The 17,252-nt window shown below is 28.9% G+C and overlaps 1 protein-coding gene across 1 annotated transcript; it reads left to right on the top strand.

Annotated features, from left to right (window-relative positions):
- The first annotated feature begins 13,283 nt into the window (after positions 1-13,283).
- On the top strand, positions 13,284-16,037 carry LOC114194273 (ferritin-2, chloroplastic). Its single transcript, XM_028084398.1, has 8 exons — positions 13,284-13,679; positions 13,758-13,841; positions 13,943-14,003; positions 14,116-14,203; positions 15,216-15,277; positions 15,417-15,482; positions 15,609-15,672; positions 15,768-16,037. Exons 1-8 carry the CDS (start codon positions 13,405-13,407, stop codon positions 15,818-15,820), a joined length of 753 nt encoding a protein of 250 aa, XP_027940199.1. The 5' UTR covers positions 13,284-13,404; the 3' UTR covers positions 15,821-16,037.
- The last annotated feature ends 1,215 nt before the right edge of the window (positions 16,038-17,252 follow it).

The raw sequence follows: 17,252 nt of genomic DNA, 5'->3' as shown, positions 1-17,252 counted from the left end.
ATGTAATTAAGTTGTAGGAATTATTATAAATGAAGCTCATTTCAATGGAGATTACTATTGAAAGCGTAGTGGTCTAGCTAGTATGGTAGAAACCCTAAACTTTTCTTGCATTAATTGCCTCACATCATTCAAAGTTTGCAAATACCTCTTTTCCATGGTGTGACTGTCTCCTATATATCTTCTCTTTCCAAATGTGTGAGCCTTTTATTATCACAAATTAATGTCTAAGGAGTGAGGTGAAATAATTTAAAAAAAAAGTTTAATGAACTAAATATAATTAAATTTTATTTATATTATTCAATTATAATTTATAAATAGCTCTAATTGCTCAATGTCACTTTAAAACTAATTTTATTTTAAAATGTGAGTGCAGAGGTAGATAAATTAGTAACTAATTGTTGGAGATAGGGTTTAATTAAACAACTTCAACCCTCGGAAGAAGAGACCGTGGAAGTGGAAACTGAAGCTGAGAAACCTGTCGTTTGGTTTGTTCAAATCAAAGACTTTGAATACAATAAAATACTATTGTTAAAGGAACAGAAGGAACAGACATCTTACCACGTTATAAGAAAAAACATGAGACCTCCTACGCAACATTAGATGAGCATAGTTCCCATGAAGATTCATTTTCGAGATGCATGTTTTTTCTAATTTTCAAGAATAATTCTAGAGTAGAAGAATATTGGTAACATAAAAAGGAAGTGTGTTTAGCAAGAACTTGTTCAAAAGTTACATAAAAACTCAACTTACTAAAAGAAGATCGAACAAAACATTAATGACCATTACACTACAAATATGGACAAACTTTTTAACATATTAATTATTATTGATTAAAATATATACCAAAAATTACAAAATTTTGAATAATTTTTTTTAATATGAATTACTCATTTGGATTTTAATATAAAGAAGAAGTGATATTTAATATACTTAAATATAAATATATTTTAATTCCTCAAATAGTATTTAAAGTTATTATTTTATATATATTATCTTAATCATAAGGTTATGTTATGCTCAAGTATGAGAATAATTTAGAAGAAATACATTTTTATTATATGAAATAAAAGTATTAAATGAACTTAATTATTATTCTTAATGAATATAATTTTGATTTGATTATAATCAAAATCAAGGTAGTAAGATTTATAAATAGAATGACTTTTAAACTAAACCAATTAAATGAAAAAGAAAATGTTTTTTGCATAGTAGCATTCCTTTTGTCACAAACCTTATACAAAATTTGAAGCATGTTTGTAATAATATCAAATGCAATTTTAATAAATCTTATTTATTGTCTTAAATTTATTTAAAAAAATCAATTCTTGCATATAATGAATTATTATACAAAATTTAACATTTTAAATTTTAATCAATGATAAAAAAAATTATTAAAAAAATGTGTTGGAGTAAAGTCAAAGATTTATAAATAAATATATAAAAGGTAAACACCACCTTAAAATAAAAAAATCAACTTTATCAAAATTCTTCAATTTCCTTTTACACAGAATAGTCAAACAATATATTCAGAACATTTTAATGAAAACAATATTTCATATAGGATTTACTTATATGTAAATAGTGCAAGTCATGTTTTTTTATTATTATTAAAATGAATTTTCATATAAAAATATCATTAGTAAGCTAGCGTTAGAATCGAAACGTTTAATTAATCGCGCATTTCCTTGAATTTTATTTACTAATCTTCTAAATTTATCATCTTCAGTGTATGTCCTTATTCGAAAAATGGGTTCCATCTCAATGTATAATATTTGAAATAAACTAAATACAAATAACATACATGCACATATATGCACATAAAATAGATGGAGAGAGAATATAATAGAATGAAAATAAGAGTTTACTCATTCATTCTTTAAAGATACATGAGTACAATTATTTATACAAAAGGTTGTAAATGAATTTTTCTTTCTACTATTTTTACATTTCAACACAATAATTAATTCTATGGATTTATAAAATGATTGTTTTAAAGTTTATTTCATCTTTATAAATAGTTACAATGATTATCTCACAAGACCGTAATCACAACCTAACTACTATTTCTACATAAAAATAATATAAATAATGTAGTGTTTTATTATTTTAACATAGAAAGGCATTAACAATTTTTATAAAACACAAAATATTACATTTGAAAACAAATTATTATAAATGAACATGATTATTTTTGTTTGTTATTTTTGTTTGAAGATTATTCTGAAGATATTTATTTATTATTTATTTGTTTGTTTATATATACAATATTTTAGAAGAAAATGTAACTTTATGAAAAGATTGCAATCATGTTATTAAGTATAAATGTTATCAAGTATAAAGAGAAACCATTATTCAAGATTATACGAAAGAATAATCATACTCTTGAAGTTTATATTGATTAGAGATTTAAAGAGTTCATCATTGAAAAAAAATCAAACAAGAGAAATATAATTCTAAGTTTGAGTGAAATTTGTTCTATGTGGGAAGTATGAAACCTTTATATTCTTCGTTCTATTAAGTTACTCACCCATTCAGAATTTTTATATATCTTTCTAAAAATTATCTTTATTAATTTTCATTTGTGTTTATAAGTAAAGAAGTACTAAAGTTATCAATCTTAGAGAGATATAGATTACTGCTTTGTTGTTGTTTATTAGTGAATTTATCTATTTATCGGAAAAAGGATTTTACATTTTTTAAATTCTCAACCTGTATTATTCTAGACCAATTCTTGTCTTCCCTGGATTATTCAAACCCTTAGAAAATTAAATTTATTTTTTATACGTTTGATTTTTACATTTTACATATATGATTTCTAGAAAAACATATAACTGATTTGTTGGAAAGAAAATAATTACACTAATTTTTCACACTCTAATTTTAGTTTTTTCATCAGTGTTTCAAAACTATAGGCTTAGACATGTCTATCTCACACATCACTCATAAATTTACTAACCAATGAACTCCATAATGTCAAGCTTGTTATATTAGATAGTAATTTAAAGAATCTAATAATTTTCTTAAATAATTTAAAGAATCTAATAATCTAGTCAACTTTAAATTTGCTATCACAATAGTAGGTGTTTTATTATAATTTTTTATTTCTAAACTTTTCGTATAGTTTATTAGTATATATCTTATAATGTACAAATACTTCAATATTCCATTATTGATGTCCATAAACTTAATGTTAAGAAGGTATTTGAGAATTTGTCAAGACAAACATTTCAAATTTTGACCTAATCCTTCTTTTGTATTGCTCAATTTCAGCATGTTCACTTATAGCACGAGATGATAAGTGTACTGACTACACATAACAAGTAATCATTCTCTTTCAAGAAACTTGTGCAACACATGACAACTTTTGTAATTCATAATTCAATTAGATAATAATGTTCACCAAAAACATAATAAAAACTATATTTGATATTTTATCAAACAGTCGGCGTGCAACTGAAATTTAACATAAAGTATTTATAATTGTCAAGTCTATATTTCATCCAGTTCACTCTCATGCATATCCAAATATCTCAATCTCATATTCAAGTTAAAATCAGCTCACAAATATACTCAAACTCTATCCTTAACAACTTTGAAACTATCACTACTCATTAAGTTCCAATTAATCCTCAACAAGCAAAACATGAGGTCAAAGCCTTAAGATTACTAATGAATCATGTTTTATTCCTAGATACAAACTCCATTAGGTACTTAGTTTCAGTTATAGGTTACAAAGGGGAAAAACCTCTATGGATGAAGAAGGAGACCCAATGAGGAGAAGGAAGAGCTTCCCAACACCCAGCAGCCTCCAAAGGCCTTTCCCAAGCACCCTAGGCAATTCTCTATCGTGCAAGATGAGAAGTGAATGAAAACTCTTGTAGATAGCATGATTAAATACTTGTATTTCATATCTCAACACCACTATTGCTCAGTGCCGTCTTAGTATCACTAGGCACCATAAGTTAAGATGTGAAAGAGGCAGCCACTAACTTGTTTTCTTGTCTTTGATATTGGCATTGTTGTTACTACCTTGCCATAACTCACAAGAGTTATGGCCAAAATTATCATAGTTATATCATTGCATCCTTTTTCTAAATAAAATTCCTTTAGCACCCTTTATAACAACAATATGGTTAAATAGAGAAATTTGGATTCTAAGTACATTTTTCAACGATCTTGGAATAAATCACCTTATTATCACAAACTCGCATGAATTAGCCACAACTTGGATTCTGTTGAAATAGTTTATAATAGAGTCTTGTTCAATCATGGATAGTAGTTCACATTGACTTCAAAGATATTGTAGCTTTACATAAGCTTGTTTTAGAATATTTGCACTTGCTTTGATAATATGACTCTTGATTTTATTTTTATTTCAAAAATGAATGTAAAAACAAACTAATGCAATTAAACTTAAGCTTTGTAGTCCAATCTCTTGTTCTCCTTTTATGTTTCCTTTTGTTCTTTTGAGGTAGTCTAGGGAGGTTCTTGAAACCCAATAATAACATCCATCTTCTTGCATCAATCCACATTTTTTTTCCAGTGAATTAAGGAGATTCATAAATATAATATATGATGCACGAATACGATACTCACTAACACAAAAAAGCCCTATAACGTCACCCATATAACGTCTGTCTAGAAAAAGTCCCACGTTAAAAATGACCGGTGGCATTTTTGTAAATTATTTGACTTTTTTAACGTCTGCCCATTCCAACACAGACGTAATTTAACGTCTGACCCACAGTACCCCAACGTTATGTAAAAATTAACGTCTGAGCTCTCTGCCCCCGACTTAATTTAACGTCTGACTCACTCTGCCCCGACTTAATTTAACGTCTGACCCACTCTGCCCCGACTTAATTTAACGTCTGACCCCCTCTACACCGACGTTAAGTAACGTCTGACCACGCAGCCCCGACGTCAATTTTTGGGTTTTCTCTACGCGAAACGCATAAACCCTAATTGTTTCGTCGCGCCACCAATTTTTCGCGAAACTTCTTCGTCGGCAACCACCATTCTGAGCTCCTCCAGGTAATTTTTGAACGTTTTTCACCACCAAACTTGTTGGGATTTGATTATGGATTGATTTTAGGCGTTTTGAACCGAATATTTTCCGTTTTCATCCTCATTTGCAGTGTTTCGCGATCCTTCCCGTCGGTGACCATTATTCCGACCTCCTCTAGGTGAGTTTCGAACATTTTTCACCACCAAACTAGTTGGTATTTGATTGTGGATTGATTTTAGGCGTTTTCAATCGAATATTATGCGTTTTCATCCCCATTTGCATTGTTTTGAGATTATTTTGCTTGTTATCTCTTTTTCATTGTATGTATGTAATTGCTTGTATTTTTTTATTTGCAATTATAATTTTTATCTTAGACTATTTTTTTTTAGTTTTTTTGGCCTATTTCTTTTTTTAATTGAATTTTTATAATAATATTTGTAAAATTACGAAATAAAATTATATTTATTGTTATTTGTAAAATTGGACTAATTGTATTTGATTTTTTAATATTGTTGTTGCATTAATTTTTATTTTATGTATGTAGATTTATTATAGATTCATTGTGGACCAAGGTCGATCTGCCGTATATGGATTCATTGAACCTCAAACCATTCAACCTTCGGGAAACTCACATGACCACATCAAACTTTATTTGCAAACATGGATGGTTGAGTCAAATAGAGAGATCTACTTTGCGCCATACATTGATGCGTATGTTTTTTTTTCTAGTAATATTTTATGAAGTATTATTAATTATTTTTGCTAAGTACTTGTGATTGACGGTAGGTATCATTGGCAACTATGTGTCATCATTCCAAGACAATGCACGGTTGTATGGTTTTATTTATGCCATAGGAAGATTCCATATGCTTTGAAAAACATGTTACAAGTATAAGTATTAATTTTTTTCAATAACTTATGTATCTACTTAGTTATAAAAACTAACATATGTTTTATGTTTCCAAAATTTCATTAGAATTGTGAGTAAGCCTAGAGGCCAACAACTTAAAGTATTATATTCAAAGATTAGAACTCATTTAGTTTAAAGTTATTAATTTTTGTATGTCAACTTATGACTTTGATATGTGTTTATTTTATTTGTAATGTTTAGTGTAACAAGCAAGAAGATTAATGGGAATTGTGTATATTAGTTTAGAATATATGTTGAAACTTAAGTGTTATTAGATATAACTGTAACTCCATAATTGTGCTGAAATTATTATGAAACTGTTATGGGAATTTGCTGATTTTCAGGTGTGGGAATGTTGTAAAAACAACCAAATTAAAAAGAAACAGAGCAGATTGACGTCTGGTGGTGCTCTGACAGACGTTATTTAACGTCTGAGCTTACTGTGGCCGACGTTATTTAACGTCTGTCAGAGCCCAACAGAAGTCAAATTGCTCTGTTTTTTGGTTCCATTTAGCGCAAAAATTGACGTCTGCTGCTTTTGGCCCCGACGTTAGATAACGTCGGACCCCTTTTGCCCCGACGTTAAGTGACGTCTGTTTTGTTTTCCGACGTTATTTTAACGTCACCCAGTACGACGTCGGTGTTTGGGCAGACGTCAAGGATCGAAAATATCGGACGTTAAAAGACTTTTTTGTGTTAGTGACTATATCGGATATGACACTATCTGATACGCCGATACATTTATTTCGAAAATAATAAGATATGATATGTGATATATGCATATTGAAAAGTATACAATAATTCTTAAAAACGTGATAAATATATGATTGTTATTGTATGAATCCAAATTAAAAACATATGTATGAAAGTTGTCAATATAAAAAATTATAAATTATTGTCATTATAAAAGTACTAATACTTTATAGATAGATATTTCATTAATAAGTATCGGTAAATTATCCTAAAGTATCGGACACATACATGTAAAATACAGATAAGTGATCCAAATTAGAGTATTGGTGCATCATAGTATAATACTTGCATAGTTAAGGAAGTGCACTCACATCATTCCTTCAACTCACCAATAAGGTTGATATGTCATTCAGAAATGTTCCTTGTACACAAACTCTAGATAACAATATGTTAAGAATAAATTAAGCACAAACATATAAATTCTCACAAAACCAAGAAAATACAACATATGACTAAATGTTTTTTATTCATTATTAAAATATGCATGAATACTATTATTTATATGAGATGTTGTAATTGTATTGTATTATTTTTCATCTCAACCCAATAACTAATTTTATTTATTCTTATGTAAGATCGAGATGTTCTCACAAGACCTTAACATTGTTACCTTATTATTTGCAATGCTCTCTTCTTGCTCCTCTGTCCAAGATGTTTCCTTTCCAAATTAGGTGGTGGTGTCTATAAATATATTATGACGCTTAAGTTGGTGAATGGTACAATATGTTATATATTTATATCAAAGAAAGTCTTACATTAATAAATAATATTTTCTACTGGGTTTTTATGTGGATGAGTCTGATTTAGATACATCCTCTATTTTAGGAATGTTTAGAGACATAGACATTACATTAATTTTCATATCATACCTATTATTATATAATAAATGCATATCATAATGATATCGATCATCAAATGTGGGATGATCTCGATTCATATGGGTTGTACACTTATTTTGAAGTATGAAGTACTCAGACATAGTCCTTAGTTAGAGTCTATATTTTTTGTATACATATTGAATGCCTTGGTTCGTTTCAATTGATTGCAATTCTATAAAATTTTCTAATGTTGAAATTTAATCTTAAAGGAAAAATGTCTAACTTAATTTTATAAAATGAATTTATAAAATAAGATTACACCCTATAATTTATATATATATATATATATATATATATAAACATCAAATTTGTTAACCGGTTAACAAATTTGACACTTGTTTCACACTTGGAAGTTCATTCTTCCTTGTTTCTTGTGTCTTACACTTAAAATTTATAAATAAAATTTTTTCCATGTTCCTTGTGTTTTTCACTTGGAAGTTCACTCTTCCTTGACACTTGTTTACCTTTTGTTCCTCAACTTGCCGAGAAGGAATTTTTCTTTTATTCTGTACTTGAATTATATTATATAAGGAGCTTAGACATAAGAATATTCTTGACATGTGTGCATACAATATGAATGAGTTGTTGTATGCTGATGTAAAATATAAGTTTCTATTTTCCGTGTGGCTTTTAGATTTGTTATGATTCAAATGAAGAAGAAATTTTTAAAATTATGTTTAGTTTGCTTCAGGGATTAGGCCTATCAATGCCCAGGGTTTGGTCCTAGATTTGATGCTTCAGGCCCAAGGTGTCCTCCTACCAGACTTAATTAATAAATATTTTTTGAAATTTTAAAAATATTTCAATCTTTTTTCATTTTTAATTGTGAAAATATTATATATTTTATGGTGATTTTTAACCATAAAAAATAATATATTTTGTGGTGGTTTTTAATCGTCAAAATATGATATATTTTATAACGATTTTTAACCATCAAAATATGATATATTTTGTGACGATTTTTAACCGTTAAAATATTATATATTTTGTGACAGTTTTTAACCGTCAAAATATAATAAAATATTATCAAATTAGAATACATTTTGTAGTAGTTTTTACTGCTATTATTTTTTTTTCTTTTTTTTTTACAATAATAACAATAGTTAAAATATTTTTGTCACAAACCATTTTTTACATGTATAATTGTAACAATTATTTTAATTATCAAAAATTTCATTGACGATTTTTAACTGCTAAAATTTATAATTTTAACGTTCTTGCTTTCTTTTAGTTACCGATCTATACTTAGTTTCTCCAAAAATAAATTAGTTTTAGCTCTAACCGATTTTATGAGTTGAAATTTTCGAGTAAACTTAATTTGAAATGTGACATTGAATTGGGTTAAATTTGTGTGCTAACTTATTAACAAAATTTTATAAAACGTTTAATACTTTTTGTCATAATTTTCATTTAAATTTAATAATCAAATATAATTTTAAAAAATATAATAATTTAAAACTTGTAATGAGGAAATCTATTTAATAGTTTATCTTAAGATCATAGACTTTAAGCTCTAAGTTTATTTATTCTAAATTCTAATAGCCACAGAAAAAAAACGAATCCAAAATTTTAATTAGAAATAATAATCAAACAATAATATATTACTCTTCACTTCAAAAAGTGAATTTTAATTTAACTTAATCTATCGTGGTACTAATTTCACATCCCTTGTCACCGTTTCTTACGCCAATCTTAAAACATCTATAGTTTCGATAATTTAACCTTGGTATCATTTCTGACCCAAACTTTCGTACAAGAAAGCCCAATCAAAGTCTTGGGTTGTATCCCATATCCCACCCATCATCTGTTTATACATTCAAAAGATAAATGAATAATTTATCCTTTTTCACTTTTTTTTATGTCTATTATTACAATTTTAATAAACAAATGGAACATACAACCAAAATATAATTTATTTTCCTCAAAATATATGCATAAAAAATGAAATTGAAAAAAAAAAATCTCGTGCTTTATCTCATATCATACAGATGCATCTCACTGTCAAGGCCAGAAATAGGAAGTGATAATGATTTGATTTGATTTCTCTTTTGATACTTCCTGATTTAGCTTTTACGGTGACACTGATCGGGATAAGCATAGATCCTATGCAATTATTTAACTTTTACGATTCTTTCTTACTTTTAATAATTTATAAGTTTACTAATAATATGTTATTTTGTATATAATGCCGACAAGTAAATATTAATTTTGATTATTCTTATTAAATATTTACAGTATTGAGCTGGCAAAGTGCCCAGTTCTTTTTTTTTTCGGGTTTTTTTTATTCATTTGCTAGTAGTTATAGATATCGTTTTATTTTTATTTTAATACATTTGCATATAGATGAAAAAAATCAGGTTATTCTAAAATAATTTTAATGAAATATAAGGATTTTAGTTGATAACTTACTTTTATATTCGAATAAAATGAATGATATATATATATATATATATATATATATATATATATATATATATATATATATATATATATATTATTTTAAATCTATTTAAATGTATTTTTTAAAATTTAAATCTATTGTTAAAAATGGACTTTAAGCCTAAGTCAACCCCACAAAACCGACTTGTAAAGTGAGGTTTGCACTTCACTTATATACTATGAAATGGCCTTATCTATAATCGATGTGGGACTTCTAACATCTATATCTTTGGATTTCAAATTGGATCAAATTTAGATTGAATAAGATTTTGAAAATCAAAAACTAATGTACATTAAGTTTAGCTAAAACGGTTGACGACAATATCAAATCAAGTTAGTTCGAGTCAAATATTGAATAAAGTTAGATCAAATCGAAGGTTGAGTCGAGTCATCCCAAGATGACAATTGAGTCAAATTTATCTAGATAGAGTCAAGTATGTCGTCTAGCCAAATTATCCTGTGTTAAAGGTCAATTTGAGTCAACCAGGTTGAAGGTCAAACCAATCAACATGTGCCAAAAGATTAGGCTAAGATGACCCTAGCCATAAAATTTAGTCCAATTGACTTGCGACGAAGGTCAAACCAAGTCACTTAGGGCCAAAGGTAAAACTGAGTCAACCTAGGTTGAAGAATCGAGTTGAGTTTATCTGAACATTTGTTCTGTGATAATATGTATTTAGTTGTTGGTGAATAATTTAACCCATTCAATAATAATATACAAGAAACAATTTGAAAATTACATATTTCCATAAGGTAGCTTAGTAATACATCTATAATCGTTGTTATTGGTATGTTTTACACAAGCATTGACATTTCTTCATGTGTCAAAATGTAGTCATCATAGTTAGCTAAAGATTTGTTTGTCCATTGAATTAAATTTTGTCCATTGATCAAATGGTCCCCAACGACTAATCCTCTTGGATTTTCATATAAATGAATTTCACTTAACAAACAAATGGTTGATCAATGACTACATCACTCAGGTTTTCAAATAAATAAATTTCATTTAGTGAAAAAATTGGTTTCCCACTACTCACTGCACCATTTTACACTTTAGGTCATGTTAAACTAAACCACATGTAAATAAGTGTTGCCTAAAGACAATAAAAACAACATTTTCATAAATGTGGGATAAAAAGTATTAAAGCCCACAGTTTTACAAGTGTTGTCTTTCATAAACGTGACCTAAACCTAGCAAAACAATTGTGAGAAATAATTTTTTTCATTCCCTCCCTAATTTTGATTGAAAAAGATGTGTCACCTACTAAACCTCGTGTCCACTACGAAGTAGTCTCCTTGCATCTCCTTTGTGTTCCATCTCCCATCTATTTTGTGGCTTATTGTTTCGTCTCCATGGTAATATGGCTCGTTGTTCATTCACAATTCATTGTTGTGTCTTCCTCATCGCCCACTATGTGTCTGCCTCACCACTCATCGTTAGGTCTTCTTCATCGCTCATTGGTGCGTCTCCCATTTTCATCTTCAACACCTCTCATTGTTGTGTTTCTCTCTTCTGTCTCCTTGGTAAGTGGAGTTTCTAACTTCACCTTTTCTCTCGTTCTATGGTTTCTAACTTTTTTTGTTATTTTTCTCAATCTGTGATGCCTACTCTTGTTTTCATTTATCTCTAACATTCCAATTTCAACAAACCATCGATCTATTAATTTTGAAAATCTATGTTAGCACACTACTCTTTTCTGATTGAACATAGATAAATTCTTGTATGATAAAGTTAATATATTTCATTATCTCATCTATGTAAATTAGGATTTAATTAATATTTTGGTTAATTTCTTTGATGTTATTTCTCGTCTTTATTTTTCTGGCTTATTGTTCCTTATCTTTGTTTCTCTCCTTAATCATAAAGAATTCATATTATGCAATGCTTTTACGCAAACAAGGAATAATCTAGTAGTTTTGTTGGCTTTACATTGGCATTGGGTTAAAAATGGTGCAGGATTAAAAGTACAAATCAAAAAGTTTTAGTTAAACACTGTACTCTTTTTAGTCTATTTCATATCACTATTGCTTATTATGATTCTACCATCTTTTTTTTGTCTATTTCATATCACTCTTTTTGAGGCCTACTTTATCAACAAATTCTTAAAACATTCAACTATTGACGAACTTTACAGTCACATTCATTATTGACAAAATATATGTCGACAATAAAAATTATGTATTTTTAATTAATTTTACCTACAAATATTATCAAACAAAATATATGTTAATAATAAGTTTTTTACTTTACTAAAAAAATCGTTATTAATAAAAATATTTGTTAGTAATATAAATTCCTAAAATCACAATAAAATTCGTTTTACAAACAACTTTTTTAATTAATAAAATTTCCTTAACAATTTAAATATTTCTTTGTAACTTAATATAAATTCATCTCTGTTTCAAAAACTTAACCTACAAAGACCTAACTCGCAAGCCTTTTTTATAAAAGCACCAAACATATATATATATATATATATATATATATATATATATATATATATATATATATATATATATATATATATATATATAACTTACTAAAATTAACTTTTCATCAAAAGTATTGAATTATCCGCCAAAATTTTAAGATAAAGGAATAATCAGCTATTTTACAAATCTAAAAATAAAATATATAAACAAAAATTTCAGAAGACAATCATCTTTATGAAATAAAAGACAAAAGATTTAATAATTGATTTTCTTATTCATAATTTTTGTAACATCAATAATACAATACTCATACTCATACGTAATCTACTTCTATTTTATACAAATTAAATCAAGTTTTATTATTTTAATTCTAAAATGTATATATAAATTGTTCCATTAAATATACTTTAGTTATTCTCAATAGTTATAATTATATTTTGAAAATTGATAATTGTTTATATGAAAATAATCTTATATTAAACACTTCCTGAAATTTACATTAGAATAAATTACATGTTAAGCTGTTTCAATAATTTTATGAGTATAATAATTCATAATATATTAGTCGGCATATATGTTTTCATTATAATTTGATATACATGTCATGTTCACACAAAAATACAACTGGAAAAAAGGCAAACCCGAAAGAAATTCCAAATAAAAAAGTGTAATGGACCCAAAATGATAAGAGTTAACTATTGATTCTCGTTCTAGATATTTCGAGGGGACAACACGATAATGATACCCAGCTAGACCACGAGTATACCACGCGCCCAATCCTACTTTTACATCTCAGCCCTCCACGTTCAGTGACATCCAACGGTTCTCACTTCACCAACTTCTCCATTTACTCTCACACACCCATCTCTATCCGCACACTCACAATATCAACGCATTGTCACCATTCCAACAAAACAAACCCTTTCCGTTCCGTCTTCCTCTGCTTTTCAAATCCCCTTTTCGCGGAATTCCGAACCAAAACCATGCTTCTCCGAACCGCTGCTGCTTCGTCACTCTCCCTCTTCAACCCCAACGCTGAACCTTCGCGTTCGGTTCCCGTTCTGGCGAACAACGCCAGCCGCTTGGTGGTTCGCGCCGCGAAAGGATCCACGAACCACCGCGCCCTAACTGGCGTGATTTTTGAACCTTTCGAGGAGGTGAAGAAGGAGCTCGATCTCGTTCCCACCGTTCCGCAAGCTTCTCTCGCGCGCCAAAAATACGTTGACGAATCTGAAGCCGCCGTTAACGAACAAATCAAGTTGCTCTTCTCTCTCTTTCTCATCGGTTTCATCTCACTTTGTTATTGTATCGTTCTGATTGTTGTTTTTGGATGCAGTGTGGAGTATAATGTTTCGTATGTTTATCATGCTCTGTTTGCCTACTTCGATAGGGATAACGTTGCGCTAAGAGGTCTTGCTAAGTAAGTAACGGTTTCGTTAATCTTTTAATCTGTCGTTTTATTTGATACTGATACTAATCAGGAGTGATTTTCTATAATTGATGATTATTGTCTTGAAAAAGGTTTTTCAAGGAATCGAGTGAAGAAGAACGAGAGCATGCTGAGAAATTGATGGAGTATCAGGTTTTTTTTTACTTTGACTTATTTTACATATTTCGGCCGATAGACTGACGTTGATGTTGAACTCTGAATTTCGATTGTGTTGTTTCGATGTATTTGTTTTATTCATTTTCAGAACAGGCGAGGTGGCAAAGTGAAGTTGCAGTCAATTGTGATGCCGCTTTCTGAGTTTGATCATGCAGATAAAGGGGATGCACTGCACGGTTAGTGTTCTGGCCTTATAATTTCTCTTTTTAGTGTTTTCGGTCCAGATCGTATGTTGTAATTAGATTTCTTTTTTTCACTTGTTCTCTGTTTATACCCATCTGAAGTGTGACATGTGTGGTATGTGGTTTTGATAGTTGAAATCTTAAGTTTTAACATCGTCTCTAGATTTGAAATTCTTATTTAATATAATACTTCCTCAATTTGATACTATTGTTAGCATCTTATGATGAATAATTAATGATTTGAAATTATGCAAGACATTGTTGTGAGACCTTTTTTTTTATTTACCCTCATAAATTATTGCCATCGAAAAGTTATAGGAATGGGTTTTTGTATGGGAAGGAATTTAAGGAGCACTACTAGACACAGACCTCTGTTTTTCTTTTGCATGAAACTACGATTTTATCTTCACTATTTGTATTGGTCTCTATTTTATCCTTTTTTACGTCTATGGTTGTGCGAATTTAGATTTTTGCTGTTGTGTTCTTTAAAATACAATTATGTTAATTTAATTTTGACGTATTAAAATATATTAAAAATATTTTTTATATACCAAAAAATATTTATTTATACTATATAATAAACCCTTCCAATTAGGAGAAAAAATTAAATGAAATGAAATAAAAATAAGAAGAAATAACGAAATGTGATTTTCTGCAATTTAAAATGTTTAATTAATTTGTTCTAATTAAATTAATTTATAGAAGTTATCTTAGATAATTTATTTTTATTTTCTAAAAGGTATTTACAGATAAATTTAATCACGCGCCAGTTTGCTGGCCACTAATGTTATTTTAATTAAATAAAATCGTGATTGATGTTACATTTGTATATCATTGCTCTACTATTACTATGTAGAGATGCAATATTTATTACGAAAATGATAAATACAAATGAACACTTCAACTTGTTCAATATTTTTGAACTTCTTTCGGCTTTTCCTCTTGAATTTCTCCACTGGGTTCATTATTTGACAGGGTTAAACATGTTTTCTTTTTCTTATTTCAGCAATGGAACTCGCTCTGTCATTAGAGAAGCTAACGAACGAAAAGCTCCTTCACTTGCACAGTGTAAGCCGCCTTTATTGGATCGCCTTGTATTGGATCTTAGTTCTGGTTTTGCTGCTTTGTTTCATTGGTCTTGTGTACGTTGATAATGATTTGTTAAAATGGAAGTTCCTTATTTTGAACTTGATGCATGTTTTGGCAGGTTGCCACGAAGAACGGTGACGTGCAGTTGGCAGACTTCGTCGAAAGCGAATTTCTGGGTGAACAGGTATAAATGCAATGTAAATTTGGTGTTGCAACCATTTTTCAAGAGTGAGATATTGTGCATATTTATTTGTGTTTTATGCATTGCATTTGGCAAAATAAGTCTAATCTTAAATGGTTTCTTTCTTAGGTGGAATCCATCAAAAGAATATCTGAGTATGTTGCTCAGCTCAGAAGAGTTGGCAAAGGACATGGTAAGAATTTCAAACTCTGGTATTTGCATTTTTTGTTTCGACGATCAAAGAAAGGTATCGTTGTATCTTATTTGTCTTCCTTGATGAACTTTCAGGTGTGTGGCACTTTGATCAGATGCTACTCCACGAAGGAGGGCACTTAGCTTGATGGTTACTGTTTCCCCTTTCTATTATTTGTATCTTTCTCGTCTATGTGATGTTTGAGTCTTGTGCTAGAGAAGGTGAAACTGAAACTACGGATGAATAAATGTTTTGTAGTTTGTTTACTTTTGATCAGGGAAAAAAACTTTTTTTCTCAAAATATGCTCCCTAAACTAATATCCATGAATTCACCGATGCGAGATTAAATTGTCTCAATTTCAATATCACGTTATAAGCGGGGATATCCGGTCCTTCTATAATCAAATGGAAATCAGCTTTTAATTTATTTCTTTCACCTTTACTTCTAGTTATACATTTAAAAACAGAGTGTTGTAACAATAATTGAAGTATATAATAAATCGTACCATGTGATGATGAAGATTAGATATAGCTTTTTCAACGCAATTTATATTTTATAATTGATGCAATGTTTCCTTGTTCATTTTATTGAGTTGAGTATGTTTTTGTTGGGTAGTTTTGTTGCCATTATTTTCAAAAAATGGGGCAATATTTCCGGCATTTTGAGCTTCGGGCCAAGTCATGGAACTTTATGGCTTTTGCGTCCTGCACCTATAATTTCATTCTGCACTTCATCGAAATTGTAAATTGTCAAAAATGACATTGACCTAATTTAAGTTGACCTAAACGGTTCTTCCTCCTCTATGCATCCCCCATCCAGTCTTCTCTGGACTTCATCAAGCATTTTTTCCTTCACCAACACATTATTTTTTATTGAAAAAGACCATTGCGGCGGCGTGCGGCTTGGGTGTCTGTTTTCAACACTGAAGAAGTTGGTTAGTGATTGTTTTCTTCACCCAAACAAGTATCAGTTTCTTCTTTCTCGTCAGTATAACCTTTAACCATGTGAAGAAAACTATAAACATCCATCCCTTCAATATCACTTTTATTTGCAAAAAAACAAATGTCAACATTCAATAATGCTTACCCAGAACTCCAATTATTGAAAACAAATTTAAGAGAAAAGAATCTTGAATTTATAATTCGGAAAGTTTCATATTGCATTAAAACATGCAGGGTTTTGGGATTTACCTTTTTGGAATATAATTATACTTTTTTCACGGAATTCATTCTTTGTAATCACTTTCGAATTTAACATTCTAGAATAATAATTTTCTAGTTCGGAAACAGTGTTCCTTCATAGATAAGTTTCAAATAAGACTCTCTAGAACAAAAGTACAATTAAATAAAATGATCCAACAAGAAAATGATAGGGTTTTGAAATTTAAATCATTTTATATTTCAATAAAAGTATTATTTTATAGGTTTTAGATTAGAGGTCGAGGAAAATATACGTGTTTGTGTATTACCACCTTTTTATTATTCAGCATGGTAAAAAGATGTTTATTTAGTTTGCACTTTTGTAATCTTTTCATGTTAAATTTGATTTAACAATTATCATTTAATATTTATTTTGATAT

Source organism: Vigna unguiculata, chromosome 8 (assembly GCF_004118075.2).
Source record: "Vigna unguiculata cultivar IT97K-499-35 chromosome 8, ASM411807v1, whole genome shotgun sequence".
NCBI lineage: Eukaryota > Viridiplantae > Streptophyta > Magnoliopsida > Fabales > Fabaceae > Vigna > Vigna unguiculata.
The sequence above is the reverse complement of the archived record's forward strand: the minus strand, read 5'-3'. Positions and strand labels throughout refer to the sequence as shown.

Bases quoted from the DNA above. Each gene is read 5' to 3' on its own strand.
- LOC114194273 (XM_028084398.1), top strand. From the start codon at position 13,405: ATGCTTCTCCGAACCGCTGCTGCTTCGTCACTCTCCCTCTTCAACCCC. The intron at 14,004-14,115 runs GTTTTTTTTTAC...ATTCATTTTCAG, and splicing joins AGAAATTGATGGAGTATCAG to AACAGGCGAGGTGGCAAAGT. The intron at 15,673-15,767 runs GTAAGAATTTCA...ATGAACTTTCAG, and splicing joins AAGAGTTGGCAAAGGACATG to GTGTGTGGCACTTTGATCAG.